We start from the raw sequence: 16,830 nt of genomic DNA, 5'->3' as shown, positions 1-16,830 counted from the left end.
AAACTTACATTGACATTTATAATATTAGTAGGGATAGGGATAGGTACTTGGTAGTGAGATGATGGCGATAAACAAACTCATGAACTTAAAACTAAAGCTACGGGGGTTTCAAACGCGTCCCGGTCTAAAGTCCACAAAAAAGCCGGGTGTTCTTATTTGTTATCACCATCTCATATTGTCATTTAATATAATTAGAATAGCAAGCCTGCTCAGAGTAATAATTGACACCCAAGCTTTTTTATCAGTTACGTAATCTTTAACAATTACAAATTTTGAACTTTTTAAGAGACATCTCCAAGATGTCAACCGGTTGTTTATTTCCACAGCCGAGCCCCTGCTACTCTTTTGATGTCGTCTGTTCATCTAGGGTGCGAGGTTGCTATGCCAGAATACCGTGGTACCCAAATGTCTATTGGTCCCCCAGGCTATTAGATAAATTAGCGTTATATTAAGTAGTAATAAGAAGATAATAATAGTAAAATTAATACTAAAGTAAAATAGTATGTACTCTTTCACTATAGTAATTTTTACTACAACTTTACTGATTTAATATAGTATCTGAAGCGAAGCTATTTTAAAGTCCGAAATAGGTAGACGTACGATCAAGCGGACGAGTCAAGTGCAATTACGTCCCTGTTAACTCTGAGACTTAATTTACCTGGCCTAAATAAGTTCTTATCTCTGATTTCCCGGCTGATATTAGGTATTCTAATTTAGCCATTAATAGATATGCAGACGAGTCATTTGTAGTCCATAGTTTCTCTTTATTTTGTCTTCATAAAAAAGCAAGAATACGCTTAGAAAATTCCGTGAGCGTACATTTCTCAAAGTTGGTGACAAATCGCCTCGTCCTTGCTAACTTCCTGATTTATAGCAAACCATTTATCCAATTTACTCATATTAGAAACTTTTTACCGAAAGAATTTAAGTCGTGTCTATACAACTGGAATACTAAGCGGCCAGAAAATGTTAGTTTTTATAATATCATTCAGAAACACTAATTTATTTCGTTGACAACATATTTATGTTTCTGACAATATAGTCAGCGTTATGGTTAGATATATGTTTCTGACAATACAGTCAGCGTTATGGTTAAAGATATGGTAGTTATTACATTACCTCATCCATTTCTACGCGGCAGCATATCAGACTATAATCCAATAGTCATAAAATTCTTAGTACCAACCCTGAGTAGGATATTGGCGTGGTCCATCGTACCTTGATTATTATCACTAACATATTATATTTACTAACATCTGTAAACCTCTATTGAAGTATCGTGGAGGTTGTTAGCTCTATTCCTATCTTCTACCATAGAGTGGCCTATGCCCAGCAGTAGGACAATAATAGTCTGATTATGTTTTATTTTTTACTTTAAAAGTTTCGCCAACAACTAGTTCATACGATACATATACAATACATTTTTCAGATTAGTGCTTCATGTTTTTTTTTTCTGATAACGGTGTGACGAGACGACAGCATTTGTAACAAAGTGACCTAAAGTCTGTCAATTTACAGTAAATACTCTTATTAATAAACGATTGAAATTAACGATTCAAATATTGGAACGTAAAATTTTCAAAGTTCAAGCCGATTTGTTTCACACAATATAAATAAATACCTTGTAAAAATAAAAGAATTAAGAAGTCAAAGTCAATATCTTTATTCAGGTAGGCCTTGCTCGTGCGTACATTACATGAGAATTACACGGTAGTGAGATGATGGCGATAAACATATTCGTATACTTAAAACTAAAGCTAGGTTCCAAATGCGTCCTGGTCTAAGAAGAAGCCCTCAACAAACTTAGCCTGGTGTTTTTTTTGTTATCACCATCTCACATTGATATTTAATATTACAAGAGGAGCAACTTAGTTAGAGCAATAATTCACACCCAAGCTTTTTTATAGATTTTGTAATACCTTATACTATAATAGGACTTTTCTATAAGCTTACGTTTTATACTAATTTAGAACTTTTTAATGGAATAATTCATAAAATAAGTACCCGCCGGATATTGAACCTGACCTCTTACTTATGACACACGAAGTGTTTCATTGTTATTTCAATTGCAAGATTGATTTACGTGCTTTAGAATTATGTACTCAAGACCAATATGCGCCTTTATATGTCACTAATAAGTACATAAAATATTATATACAATGTAACTGCCTCTTTTGTCTAGTGGTTAGCATGTTAAGGATCACGAGGTCGGGCCAACTTATATAAGGTATTGTGAGATATTGTGGTTTTGTATAAAATAATAATCGCCCCACCGAATAAAGCCCATCGGACCCGGTTATAATTACTTAATTATAGTAAAAGTCGTTAAAGCCCGCCAACCCGCATTGGAGCAGCGTGGTGGGTATATGCTCTAAAACCGTCTCTCCAATTAGAGACGAGGCCTGTACGCAGCTATGGGGCTTTAAAAGGCTGCGATATGCATTGCTCTCTTACTTTAAACATAGAACTGTTTCAATATTTTCTACTAGCCTTAACCTTAGGTAGGTACCTACCGTACGGTTAGCATTCCCATATGAATTAGCCAGGTTACCGCAAGTGGGTCGTCTGATGGTATTAAGTATTTATATGAGACGCTGTCCGGCCGCGTCGCGCAGATGCTTAAAACTCATTATACAGCTCTGTTGATCTTTTGTGTGGTGTCCTAGTCTTAAATTCTCAGTAGCAGCCAGGAGTGAGGAAAATGACTTTATTAAGAGTTTTTAGAAATTATTAATTGTAGTCTAAATCTTCTGGGGAAGCTCAGGGGTCGGAGTGAAACGTGCGTACGAATACACGTGCGAATACATTCTGGAAGATCTGTTTAGTGTGTAGTAAAGATTAAATAAATTAGGTACAAATTACTCTACTAAACCCTAATAAACCCTACCGATTTTACTGTACGTACCTACGTTTTTGTAGTTTGTAGCAAATTGAGCTTAATGTTCATTGGTCTCTTATTAAAACAATTTTAATAAGATACCAGTTTGTAAACGCAATTGGGAGTCATGATCGTTCATACAGGTGACAGAAGTCGTACGACAAATTTTCATTTTGAAATTTTCCGCTTATATCGCTTCCCTCTGAGCGTTTGGACAAACTGAAACTAATAAACGGGTACTTTTGGGTTAATTTTTCATATAAAATTATTGCGCTTGTTAACTCGAAAGCAACCAATATTCCAGGGCTCCTGAATCTTTGGTGCTACGGTACCTTTACGGTTGACGAAGTCACAGACGTGAACTAGTAGTGTATATGTAAATTATAATGTTCAAGGGAAGGGTGACATACTGAGGGGAATAGAATCAATTTCCCAGCTCCGGATATTGCTACGAGGGAACTAGCATTTTCATAAAAGTTGAAAGAAATGCCACATTTTTATTACGAGTATGTAGGGCGAAGGTGAAATTCAATTATTTGTTATTGTTTTGTTTTGTTTTGTTTCGATAAAGATGTTTTTAGTATAATATAATATTGGATATAGCAGAGTTGGTGAACGCTTTAATGCATATCTGTAATTATTATTTTAAAAAACCTTGCTTAGTGAACCTTTTTTGGTAACCTAATTTGTTCAATACTAAGACATAGTTTGCTATGTCATGGGAACTAGCTCGTATATAATAGCTACGATCGGGTTATGTACTACTTAGGTAGCTGATCTATGTCTGTATATTAATCGCCAAGCAGCATTGCAACCACATTATATCCATGCATCGTAGAGTAAATTCAAATTTTTTATTTGGAAAAAATATGGTAGGTTCATAGACATAACACAAAATGATAACATCTATAGATGTTATCATTTTGTGTTTCACGCATATCAAGTATAATGTCCGTATAGATATATGTCTAGTCAAATATTTTTGTGCACAAAATACCCTTGACTAAATAAAATTAACTTTGTAAGAGCCATCTTTTCAAAGCTGGTTTGAATCTTCGCAGTGGAAAAATCTTTAAATGATAACCTTCCACCAACACGCATTGGAGCAGGGCAATGGGTCTATACTTTATGGCCTAGTTTCCCTAACCGATTTCGCCGCAGTGGTCAATCCCCAGTGAGATTTTCTAGCTAAGCGGAAGATATCATAGTGTACAAGTGTGTGCACAAACACAGGTGTACCTACTCTCTTATTACCTACTCTCTCATAGTACGATGAAATGTCAGATCCGACCCGACCTGTAAGAGATTAGGCGCCACCAACAGCTCCGAACTCTAGGTTGTGAGTGAAAAATTCCAAAATACACAATTAGAAATAATGCAAAAACAGCAGAAAATATAATTTTTTGAGGTTCCGATACCAGCGATATGTTAACCGTAGACGTTACGCCGAAACTACTGAACTAAGTAGTAAGTATGACGGAATTGTTAATCTTTAAAATTCTAAAAAACAGCCCCCGACAATTATTGACTATCTTTTAAGGTTGATTCATACACGGACGAAGCCGCGAGGGACCGCTAGTAAAATTATAAGGTTAGCTATACTTGAATTTAGCGGAGTGACCTTAATAAATATTTGGACGGCGGGACATATCTGTAGGTAGGCCAAAGGTCGCAGATTAACGAGGGCTATTTCGGACCGTGACCTCTTACTATTCTTATTTATACGCCTGTCACAGTATCGAATCTCTGGTGTTATTTTATCTCCTACTTTTTTTAATTTTGCAGGAAAAAGAAACCTGTAATAAAGTTAAGACACATATCAGAATTTTGGTGATTTCAGTCTTTCCAATAGACTCATGAATTTTTGTACAAATACTTTATAGTAAACAATAAGTCAATCGATATTATTACAGACTTCAAAAATAAGCTACTAAAAATACTTGGCTGGTAGATATTGTTTGTTTAGTACATTATTCTTGTTCTTTCTTTGTAATAATTAATATAGATTTAGAACGTTTCTTTTAATTTTATTCTTTTTTAACTTTTATTATCATATGTCAATGCATTACATGTGATTCTGTTTGCGGTGCTTTGAATAAATAAAGAAATAAGACAGATCTACTCCAGATAATAGAAAAGAACTAAAGCCTTAACAATTTTATAAACCTCTTTATCATCATTACTGTCCCACTACAGGGCATGGGTGTCCCTTCAGAGTGGGAAAGGTTTACGTAGTCATTTCTATTCAAAACCTATATAACATCACCATCATCATATCAACTCATTATCGGCCCACTACGGGATCCACTACAGTCCACCACGCTGGCCCAGTGCGCGTTGGTTGGTGGACAATTAGTGGTGGAAATTGTATAAATACCAAAGTATGTATGTGATTTTTAAAGCCGCAAAACAGCTTTAGATTTATATGCATTTTGACCAACATAATTTATGCTTCTGGATCGTTGAGTGGCGAAAACAAGTAATGATAGACTTAAAATGTAAGTTTTCCACCCACTCATAGGAGTTCTGATGATTCCGTCATCATCTCATGCGATTCGTTCATAGCTATCTGAGAGCTATACTAATCTCGTAACGGCCTGACTTCTGGAATACCTTATAAAAGACAGTACTGTTATTATCTATTCGACATTTGAATAAATATTATTATTTCAAACATCCTACTTATATCATAAATAATTATTTGTTCGGAGGAAAGTAAGGTGTCTAAATGCAAAAAAATATATTCAAAATTCTTTCTTTCTTTCTTTTTTATTTCTTCTAATATCAGAGATCCACCCCACCAAATTGATTTGCTATACCTACTTTAGGCTTAGCTTCATCGCTTAGGGAATTCCAGCGTTCTTATCATCTTGCATAAATAATAATACACGTAGTTTTTAGCACCCGATGAAATACCACAAATTGTTACGATGATTACGATGTATCCTACAGGATACGTGGTATTCCCTGGTGGGGGACGTTACTAGTGATCCACAGGTTATTATAATATCTATATTATGTTATTATCTTGTAAAACTTACTAGCAATATAAAATCTGTAAAGGGTATAATTATTTATAGCACCTGATTCGACAAACTAGGGGTAGATTGTCAATCAAATTTAAGAACAATGAATAATCAGATTGACTTTGCTAACAAAACTTGCCAAAACGTCAACTGTCCCGATTACCTGTGCAACAAGTGAAGCTTAAGAGTGAAGTACGACACACCTAGATGCATTAAGTGCTAAATAAATAAATTTAAAGAAAATATCCCTAATAAATAAACACTATAATTCTGAACCAAGACCGTCAACAACATTTAAATAATAGTGATCAAACCGATTGTAGTATACCCCACGTTTCCGTTTTATTTGACACACGCAACGAATGAAATCGAATATCGCAAACCACATCAAATAACATACCATATATATTTCTGGTGTTGTCAAATCTCATTTAAACATTATATCATTTGAATATTTAATCGTGACAATTTGCACTATGTATAATTAATATAATGAAGTTAATACCATTATTGATCGAATGGTATTCTAAAGTAAATAATCAGTTTAACTACATACATTTGACGGCCGAGTGGCGCAGTGGGCAGCGACCCTGCTTTCTGAGTCCAAGGCCGTGGGATCGATTCCCACAACTGGAAAATGTTAGTGCGATGAACATGAATGTTTTTCAGTGTCTGGGTGTTCATCTGGATATTATGCGTATTTATGTATATTATTCATAAAAATATTCAAGTCATCTTAGTGCCCATAACATAAGCTACGCTTTTTTGGGGCTTGATGGCGATGTGTGCATTATCGTATTATATTTATTTATTTATAACAGTTGTTGCATACCTTGAAAGGTAACGTTAATATTTGTTTTTTTTTTCATTTAAATTACAGTTTGATATTTTTGACCAATGCATTGCGTGAAGTTCAAAGTTCGCAAAATGTTAAAATAGGTACCGTGGAAGCTTGTAATCCTGGAATTGTTACACCAAATTCAACACCTTTTAAATCATACCTTACTTACTTTTAACCCTATCTTATTCCACTACATTATCCAATCACTACAACTTTAGTCGGTTCTACACTTTTAACAGTATAAAATAGTATCGGGCTAAACTGTTAGAGGCATAACAGTTACGTTAAACTCAAACCCATGAGGTACTAGGACGCTTGATCGCTTGGCGTCCGCATCTTTGTCGGTAAGGCGGTCACCAGTCCTAGTTAAAGTTTCTCATCATACCAGAAAAGAGAGAATTTAAAAATTCCTAAATGCCCTAACCGATGATCGAACTGGGACCTCCCACGTAGTAAACCATCGCACCAGGAAGGCAACACAACATTATATCTGTAGGAGCTGTAACTTTTGACATATTCGTTCATATCCTACTCTTAAACACACCACTATTAATATGCGTCGTATTTTGAAATCAAAGAGCTAAACCATAACATTCGAATTTCAAAATTCAAATACATAGAAATAAAAATCGTACGTTCTTAGTTGGGGCGAACCACTAAAAATACCTTAACGGCCAGAACTTACAAGAATTTAGGAAAGAATATGCCCGACACGTATCGAAGTCCTATAGGGACCTTACATCCTTATTGATTATTCCACTGCCAATTTGATTGTTGGTAGATAACTTTGTTATTTTCCAATAATCCTATTGATGTTACTGTCGCTGTATGTTCCCAGGCTCTGTGTGACTTTAATTCACTGTTTCTGAAAGTCATGAGCTCTTCATGAACTCTTAAATCCGTCCTACCTAAGCTAGTTTAAAAAAAAGCTTCAATGACGAAAATATTGGCTGGCATGGTATGGGCATTGGGAATCCTTCATAAGGTAGGAAGAAAGTCATGTCACAAGAATGTTAAAATGTATCTAGTTATAAGATGGATGATTGAGACAAAGAATAACTTCATGTTAAAGGAGACGTCTAATGCAAGTGGGCCTTCCTCCCTTGACCAGTTCTCTTGTTGTTGCCCTTGATATCTCAAAAAACAAGAGAATATCTAGAATCTGTTTCTAGGATAAGGTTTTTTTATCGGTAGTTTTAGGGCAAGTAATCACGCAAGGACGTTGAGGACCGATGAGAAGTTAGTCGAGCTGGAAGAAGCAGTGAGCAAGTTGCGCTGGAGTATCATGGGTTTATCTGAAGTCCGGCGAGAGGGGGAGGACACGATAATCCTAAAATCCGGCAACTTGTTCTACTACCGGGAGGGCGAACAACAGTCCCAAGGTGGTGTCGGATTCATCGTCCACAAATCCCTTGTCAACAACATTGGTCGAGTCGAAAGCGTGTCGAGCAGGGTAGCGTACCTTGTACTCAGAATAACCAAACGGTATTCCCTGAAGGTTATACAGGTCTACGCACCCACAACTGCGCACTCCGACGAGGAAGTAGAGGCACTGTATGAGGATATTTCGAAAGCCATACATACCTCGAAAACCTACTACAGTGTTGTGATGGGGGATTTCAACGCGAGGCTGGGCAAGCGAAGCGGTGCAGAGCTGAGAGTGGGGCAATTTGGATATGGGCAACGGAACGAACGGGGCCAAATGCTGGCCGAATTTATGGAGAAGGATGGCCTCTTTATGATGAACTCCTTCTTCGAAAAGCGGCCGCACAGGAAATGGACCTGGCTGAGCCCCGATGGTTCGACGAGAAATGAGATCGACTTTATCATGTCGACCAAACGGCATATATTCAATGATGTCTCTGTGATCAACAGGGTGAAAACCGGGAGCGATCACCGTATGGTAAGAGGCACATTGAATATAAATGTAAAGCTGGAAAGGGTCAGACTGGTAAAGTCTACGCTCCGGCCTACTCGTGCTCATATCCTAAACCCCGAGAGCTTTCAACTGGAACTGCAAAACCGGTTTGATTGCCTGGACTGCGATTCTGTGGACGATCTTAACAACAGGCTCGTGGAAACTGTCCATACGGTTGGGTCCAAGTTCTTTAAGACCCACCGTAAACATAGAACCAAAAAGTTCTCGGCCCATACACTCGGGCTTATGGAGAAGAGACAAGAAATGAGACAACAGTCTTCAAAAGATGCGTCTGAATATCGGCGTATTAATAGACAGATCTCGAAGTTGCAGACGAAAGACTTGCGACACTTTAACACTGAGAAAATTAAAGTCGCCATTGAGCGCAACAAAGGCTCGAAAGTGTTCGCAAGAGATCTGTCTATCGGACAGAGCCTGTTGACTCGCCTGAAGACTGACAATGGTAGTCTCATTTCTTCTAAACCAGAGATCCTGAGTGAGGTTGAGAAATTCTATGGACAGTTATACACCTCAACACAAAAGCCTGTTGAAAGTTTGGCTAAAGACCCTAGAGCCAAATTGACCCGACACTTCACTGAAGATATCCCGGATGTCAGCCCTTACGAGATTAGTATGGCTCTCAAACAACTTAAGAACAACAAGGCACTGGGTGATGACGGAATCACAGCAGAACTCCTGAAAGCGGGTGGAAAACCGATACTTAAAGTCCTTCAGCGGTTGTTCAATTCCGTCATTCATCAAGGCACAACGCCAGAGGCATGGCACAGGAGCGTGGTGGTTCTGTTCTTCAAAAAAGGTGATAATACCTTGCTGAAGAACTACAGACCTATCTCGTTGTTGAGCCATGTCTACAAGTTGTTCTCGAGAGTCATTACGAATCGTCTCGCGAATAGGTTCGACGACTTCCAGCCTCCCGAACAAGCCGGTTTCCGAAAGGGCTTTAGTACCATAGACCACATACATACGCTGCGGCAGGTTATACAGAAGACTCAAGAGTATAACCGGCCACTTTGCTTAGCGTTTGTGGACTATGAGAAAGCCTTTGATTCGGTGGAAACCTGGGCTGTTTTAAGGTCACTGCAGAGATGCCGAATTGACTACCGGTACATCGAAGTTTTGAAGTGTTTGTACAAAAACGCCACTATGTCAGTCCGTATCAGGACCAGACTACGAAACCGATCCAACTGCAGCGAGGAGTGCGACAGGGAGATGTTATCTCCCCGAAGCTGTTTACCGCTCCGTTGGAGGACGTTTTTAAGCTTCTGGATTGGAACGGGCTTGGCATCAACATTAACGGCGAGTACATCACTCAACTTCGGTTTGCCGACGATGTAGTCATAATGGCAGAGACTCTGGAAGACCTTAATGCGATGCTTAATGACCTCAGCAGAGTTTCTCAACAGGTGGGCCTTCGTATGAACATGAGCAAGACGAAAATTATGTCCAACGCTCATGTTCCGCTCCACCCAATAATTATTGGGAGCTCTGCACTCGAAATTGTAGACGAGTATATATACCTAGGACACACGATCCAGTTAGGTAGGTCCAATTTCGAGAAAGAGGTAAACCGCCGAATCCAACTCGGATGGGCAGCGTTCGGGAAACTTCGTGACATCTTCTCGTCCAAAATCCCCCAGTGCCTGAAGACTAAAGTCTTCGAACAGTGCGTGTTGCCAGTGATGACTTACGGATCAGAGACATGGTCGCTAACTATGGGCCTCATAAGAAGGCTCAGAGTCACTCAGCGGGCGATGGAGAGAGCTATGTTAGGAGTAACTCTACGTGATCAAATCAGAAATGAGGAGATCCGTAGAAGAACTAGAGTTACCGACATAGCTCAGCGAGTTGCGAAGCTGAAGTGGCAATGGGCGGGGCACATAGCTCGGAGAACCGATGGACGTTGGGGTCTTAAGGTGCTGGAATGGCGACCCCGCACCGGTAAACGCAGCGTAGGTCGGCCCCTAACGAGGTGGACAGATGACATCAGGCGAGTAGCTGGGAGCCGTTGGAGGCAAGCGGCCCAGGACCGTGCATTGTGGAACTCCCTACAAAAGATCTATGTCCAGCAGTGGACGTCCATTGGTTGAGATGATGATGATGATGATGAATCACGCAAGAAACTTATAATTATAAATATATACATTAACGTTTTTTGCGCCATTCTTCCTGTTGGACACTTTGTCCAAAGACAATGAATGTCCAAGTATTATCAGTATTCTTAATCCTACTAAGGAGAACCCTTACACAAAAATTTACCAAATGTAAGTAGGTTTATGTAATCCTTGAATCAGAGGGATTGTTATTCGAACCACTTGAAACTTTGAAACGTAGGCGTTTATTTTGAATACAAAATGCAGAGTGGGCGAATATTATTATGGGCACCCACTCAAATTTCCTGAGGGATGTGACATTTAAATGCAAAAAGCCAAATGCCAGTACCAACTATATGGACTTGTTAATTGAGTTTTACTTTTAAGTGATAAATGTTGACATTAAAGCCTTCTTAGAATTATCTGGCAATCGATTTTCTAAGCATAATATTTTAAGTGGGTAACGCCCATACTAACTTGAAACTCAAACAATGATTCTGGTGTCATTTTCGACATAATATTCGGTGGAATAAAATTCAGTTCAGTTTGGGATGGTTCGTCCAAACGGTCGTGGATCTAAATATTAAACTTACTAGCTTTTTAAAGCGTTTACATAGGCATCGAAAGACCAATGGCAACAAGGACCAAAACTCTGTTTTTCAGTCTATAGTTAAACGTAGTATCAGTACCAGGTAGGTACTTCGTACCTACTATCTTAAAGAAGGGAAAATATAAGGTCCGCGCACCCTCATTGGAGCAGCGTTCATGGCTGTAGAAATCTCTTTCATATAACAAAGACAGCAGTTGATCAGTAGTGGGAGTCTGAGAATAATGACGAAGACGATGATGATGATGATGATGATGATGGTGACCCTGAGATAAAAGTCTTCTGACTGGGACTTAGCATTACTTAACAGAGACAAGGTGATAAGTAATAAAGTTAGAAAGAAAAATGTTAGTCCCCAAGGGTTCCCCTTGGTTAAAGATACGTTATAGATTGAATTTACAACCGCCAAAAGTGGAGAAGACTCGCGCGACCACTCTGCCAATAGCGCACGACTGGAAGAAGTATACACACAGAATACATAACAAATTGTTTTTTATGGCTACAAAAATACTAGGTAAAATGGGAGCACATTGATGCATATTTATAAAGATGAACAATACAAAAGTGTTGTACTAAATTAAGCAAATGATGATTTCATTTATTTTCATTTTGTTAACAACTCCTCAGGGCAGGAAATAGATGAGACAGTTCTTAAAGTTGTAGTAATTTAACGCATTTTCTCTGCTTCCAGCGTACCAGCACCAGTTTGTGGGGTGAATGGATGGGCGTGATGCATGGCGATGAAATGGAGTACGTCTTTGGGCACCCCTTGAACATGTCCCTCCAATATCACATTCGGGAACGTGATCTAGCCTCGCATATTATGCAATCGTTTACGAGATTCGCTTTAACTGGGTAAGTTCTCATGCCTGTAATCCTAGTTTTTTTTTTTTGTCAAAATATTAGGACCTATAAGTACGAAAGTGTAAGTTGAGTAAGAGTAGTTTGATTTTTTAAATCTCGCCTATGTTCGGTACCGAGATAGCTGACTATTATGCTTTAAGATGTTGACCTTTTGGGTATGAACAAACAAAATACTTGAGACCTCTGCTTTGCATGACTATTTTAAAGTAAAACGAATAAGTTAATATTATATATATATTATATATATAACTATATTTATGGTCCCGTGTAGCCACCACGGGACCTAAACTTCCTATCGACAAAGACGTGCCGCCAACCGATTTAACCTTTCGGTACGATGTCGTGTAGAAACCATGGGGGTATGGGTTTAATATAACTGGCATACCTCTCACAGGTTAGCCCGCAAGTTTAAAAGACTGCATCATCACTTCATTCGTGAGATTGCAGGGCTAACTTGTAGCGTGATATAAATAAAAAAAGTAACTTTGTTATATTATTATAAATAAACCGATATAATATAGTATCATAATTAAATAATGCTAGATTGAAATAATAGTAAAATTATATTATCTTAGCAAAATAATTCATATAACGTTCCAGGAAACCGCACAAACCGGATGAGAAGTGGCCTCTGTACTCACGGTCGTCGCCCCACTACTACACATATACCGCTGATGGGCCTAGCGGACCCGCCGGCCCACGTGGACCCAGAGCATCGGCCTGTGCTTTCTGGAACGATTTCCTCAACAAACTCAATGGTAAGCAACCCAACTAATTCATCAATATTACACATATTATACGAGAATGCATGCCGCTATATATGAAGTGCATATCTATACTATTTTAATTAGAAATTTAAAATATTATCCGCTTTAAACGGAGAGGGGAAGGAAACATCGTGAGTTAACTAAGTAGTGTGAAGTATACCAATCCGCAATTGGCAAGCGTGGTTGACAACGATCTAAATTCTTCCTTTTTTGATAAAAGAACCGTTGCCGTGAATGATGATGATGATAAATAGCTGTAGCTGCTAATAAATGAAAAATAGCTGTCAAAAATAGCATCGGCTTGTGACATCCAGAATTTCTTCCTCAATTACCAAACCGATCTTTTTAAATTCGTGTTTAAAACACCACCAACCAATAAGATATTTGCGCCATACACCTAACAACGCAGGACCTAAACTGGTATAGTAACCTATTAAATCAATAACCAAAACACTATCGCGCTATCATCGTAAATGAAGATTATTAGATTAAAGCCAAAATTAGACTCCATATAATAATTATTCGAACGACGTCAAATGACATGGCAACATGGGACTAATTTCATGTGACAGGTACGCAGATAAAACAAACCAGTAGAATTTTTTGATTACCTTGTCGGTGCGACAAAAAAGATCATGCATGACTGCCTAAGGCTCCTTGAAATATTTTGCAAAACCTGTTCTGGATTTGGGAGCGATGATGACCGGGCACTTAAGAGTTACGTTCTTTTATTTAATAATTTTCCATCGCGGATTATTTTGTCTTTTAAAAATGACATGATTAATTCCTAATAGCATGCCTTTTAAAAAACAATTATGGATATAAAAACAATTATACAATAGTTCAGAGCTCGAATTAAAATAAAACACTTATCTCTGGTATTGTAGATTTATATAAAACTAAAAGATCATATTTCATTTCAAATGCAAATACGATCTTGAAGAGTCATAATGTGCTGACTGAAAGTAATACATAGAAATATACCAAGTATGACACGGCCATTGGCGCGACGCGAATGTTCCTTGGCCAGCAGGTAAAGGCTTTCAAATGCCTACCACCAAACACGATTCTTAGATTTCCTTAACTGTACAAATGGATAAACTTCCGAGTACCATGGTATTTGTGACTTCGTAAAAAAGAACTATATCCAGCAGCGGACGTCCATTGGTTGAACATGATGATGTTTATAATAAAAATTAGTGAACATGGCGCGAAATATGACGTGCGAATGTCCTGTGGCCAGCGCGTAAGGGTAAACACTCTTACGCGCTGGCCACAGCCAGGTATTGGCAGCCTATCTATTGTATACCTATCTCCAATATATTTTCTTTATATTTCAGAGTTAGAACATGTCCCGTGCGATGGAGCAGTAACCGGCCCTTACAGCAGTGTCGCGGGTACCACACTTCCCTTAATGCTTCTCACAACATTAGCTATCACTGTGGCACTATAAATAATTCCCCTTCAGCCGTTGAAGGCACCATTGCAAGGTTAATTGCAAGTTTAAATGTAATATTTTTGATCGTCAATCACATATCGTTTAGATGTTAGGTCATAAATTAATTGGGAGTTGCACTGAAATGTTAAAAATAAGACGACCTTCTTCGTAAAAACACGCTCTCGATAGAGTCCAAAACGAAATTGGAACGCGTGAAATATATTTTGTGTTGTCAAATTTTGCACTTCTTTATTCAAGAACTTTAACAGAGTTTGACGCCATAAAATGTAGTTTCGAGTATCTAAAGTTTTGATGTCCAATCGAAAAGGTAAACCTTTTCGATTTCGTTTATAACAAAGTGCTACTGATTCGAGTACGTCGCATCCCTTACTACCATCGCTGAGAACAGTATTATTTAAATATTATTGAAGTTTTGCTTCAGAATTATAATTCTTATTTACAGGACGTCAAAGTCTGTAAAATAAAATGTAATTTTAAAATAATATTGCTTTTCTTTAAGCGATGGGAGTAAGCCTTCGGGATGACAAAATATTTATCTACTATAAAGTCCTTTAATTTGTAAATCTGCTCATTCCAATAATTCAAAATTAGAAACATTATTTAAATAAAGCATAAAAGTTTGTGTTAAAACAAAGCATATTTAATAAAATATATCACGTTCCATCTCACATATTAATTTTCAACCTACCCTCTTCGCAATAAACATACCGACGTGAAAAAAATCATATTCATACACATGCTATTGTGATGTAACTTACCATGAACAAATTAGAGTAAGCCGATTTACACGTTTAAGGACGCCAGATGAATTTAGGGGAAATAATAATTTATTCTAAGACAAAATATTTTATAATCTCTGTATTGACTTTGTGTAAGATGTAGCCGCTTAAGTAAATTAGCTGGCACGATGTTCCTCTACCTAGTAGCAAACGTAGGTATTGTTGTGTATCAAAATTAAGTTCATTATTGTAATAACGTACTTTGACGTATATTTTAAGGTGTAACAGATACGATTTGAGAAGACACGAGTAAGACAGAATACTAAAAAAAATTCTGACTGAATGGCTCAATAATTATTACTTATAACTTAAAGAAAAGTCGAAATATTGCTATTATTTTTGACAAAAATAATATTGAAAACGGTTTTTTTTTACTTTTTTGTTAAGTTTAGAATTGAATGAATGCATGAATCAGTATTTACACGCATCCAACAAGTTTATAAGTTTGCAAGGAAGTGCAAGAAGTGTATGGAACTTCCTGATTTTTTTCTTGAAAGATGTCAGTTTTCTTCATATCATTGTCACAAACAATCTGATTTTTTGTATTAATGCTTAATTACAGGATATACCTCTAAGAGATAGTGAAGGTATATAACGGTACTCTTTTTTGTTACTTTTGGTCTTTGTACACAAAAATGTACGTCTTCGGCGCGTCTTATCGATTCGTATCTTTTGGCATTTCGTACTCAAGGCAACGCCAGTATCCGATAATGGCGAATTAAGTTTATTGGAATTTCACATACACATTTTAGCGTCCTATATCATATGTCCGTAAATATATCATGATGTATTATTGATATAACTGCCTCGCTGGTTTGGTGGGTAATATGATCGACTATAATTGGCGAGGAACTAGTTTAAAAGGCTGGTTGGACAAAAATTGTTATGAATTGAGTTAACGCTATCAAAAGCTCTCGATGTGTACCATTTTGCTCCGGGAAATTGGTGTAATTCAGTTTTTCACTTTAGCTCAGATAGGTGCCGATATTATCACTGACACGTGATAAGAAAATGTCTGCCAACCTGCTCTTTATTATGCCTCTCTCCTAAGAGGTATGTGCCCAGATCTGGATAAATATGCTGAGGTTTTTACAGTTGCCAAGAGACTAAACTTACCGATTATCGGATGCTTGCGTCGTGGTGTGTATGAAGGCCCTTAGGTTAACTAGAAACATTGTCTACACATCGGCTTTGATTGTTGAAGCGATGCTCAGCTTTTACAAGACATTGAAATTATCACTATACATATCAATGTGTGCCTCTGCTTGGATAGCAAATGATACATATCTTAATTAGAGCGAAATTTTAGAAATTTATATTATATATGACATATATGTATAGACGAGTGTACGTTGTGAGACGAATTTTTAATATATTTACTATTTAGGATACTATTGACTTGTACCACTTGAGGATCTTATGATATCCAATTCTTATGACTCCGAACAAATAATAACTATATTTTGTAAATAATCCCTTCTTACAATTAATACGAGATGTCCCGATATTATGAACTTTTCTATGTATGTATGAGACGGATAATATGATTATAAAATTAGTAGATGATAAGAATATAAATT

General features: G+C 37.4%; 1 protein-coding gene across 2 annotated transcripts in view; it reads left to right on the top strand.

Annotated features, from left to right (window-relative positions):
• Positions 1 to 14,896, top strand: part of LOC120626308 (acetylcholinesterase) — a 52,346-nt gene extending 37,450 nt beyond the window's left edge. For both annotated transcript variants that reach the window (XM_039893777.1, XM_039893776.1), the window contains 3 exons: positions 12,073 to 12,236; positions 12,846 to 13,003; positions 14,353 to 14,896. In XM_039893777.1, the coding sequence (XP_039749711.1) occupies positions 12,073 to 12,236; positions 12,846 to 13,003; positions 14,353 to 14,465 (435 nt within the window). In that variant the 3' untranslated portion in view covers positions 14,466 to 14,896. The remainder of the gene's footprint in view (positions 1 to 12,072; positions 12,237 to 12,845; positions 13,004 to 14,352) is intronic.
• Positions 14,897 to 16,830: the final 1,934 nt, after the last annotated feature.

This window comes from Pararge aegeria, chromosome 9 (assembly GCF_905163445.1).
Source record: "Pararge aegeria chromosome 9, ilParAegt1.1, whole genome shotgun sequence".
Classification (NCBI taxonomy): Eukaryota; Metazoa; Arthropoda; class Insecta; order Lepidoptera; family Nymphalidae; genus Pararge; species Pararge aegeria.
Note: the sequence above shows the minus strand (reverse complement) of the source record. Positions and strands in the feature narration are given on the sequence as shown.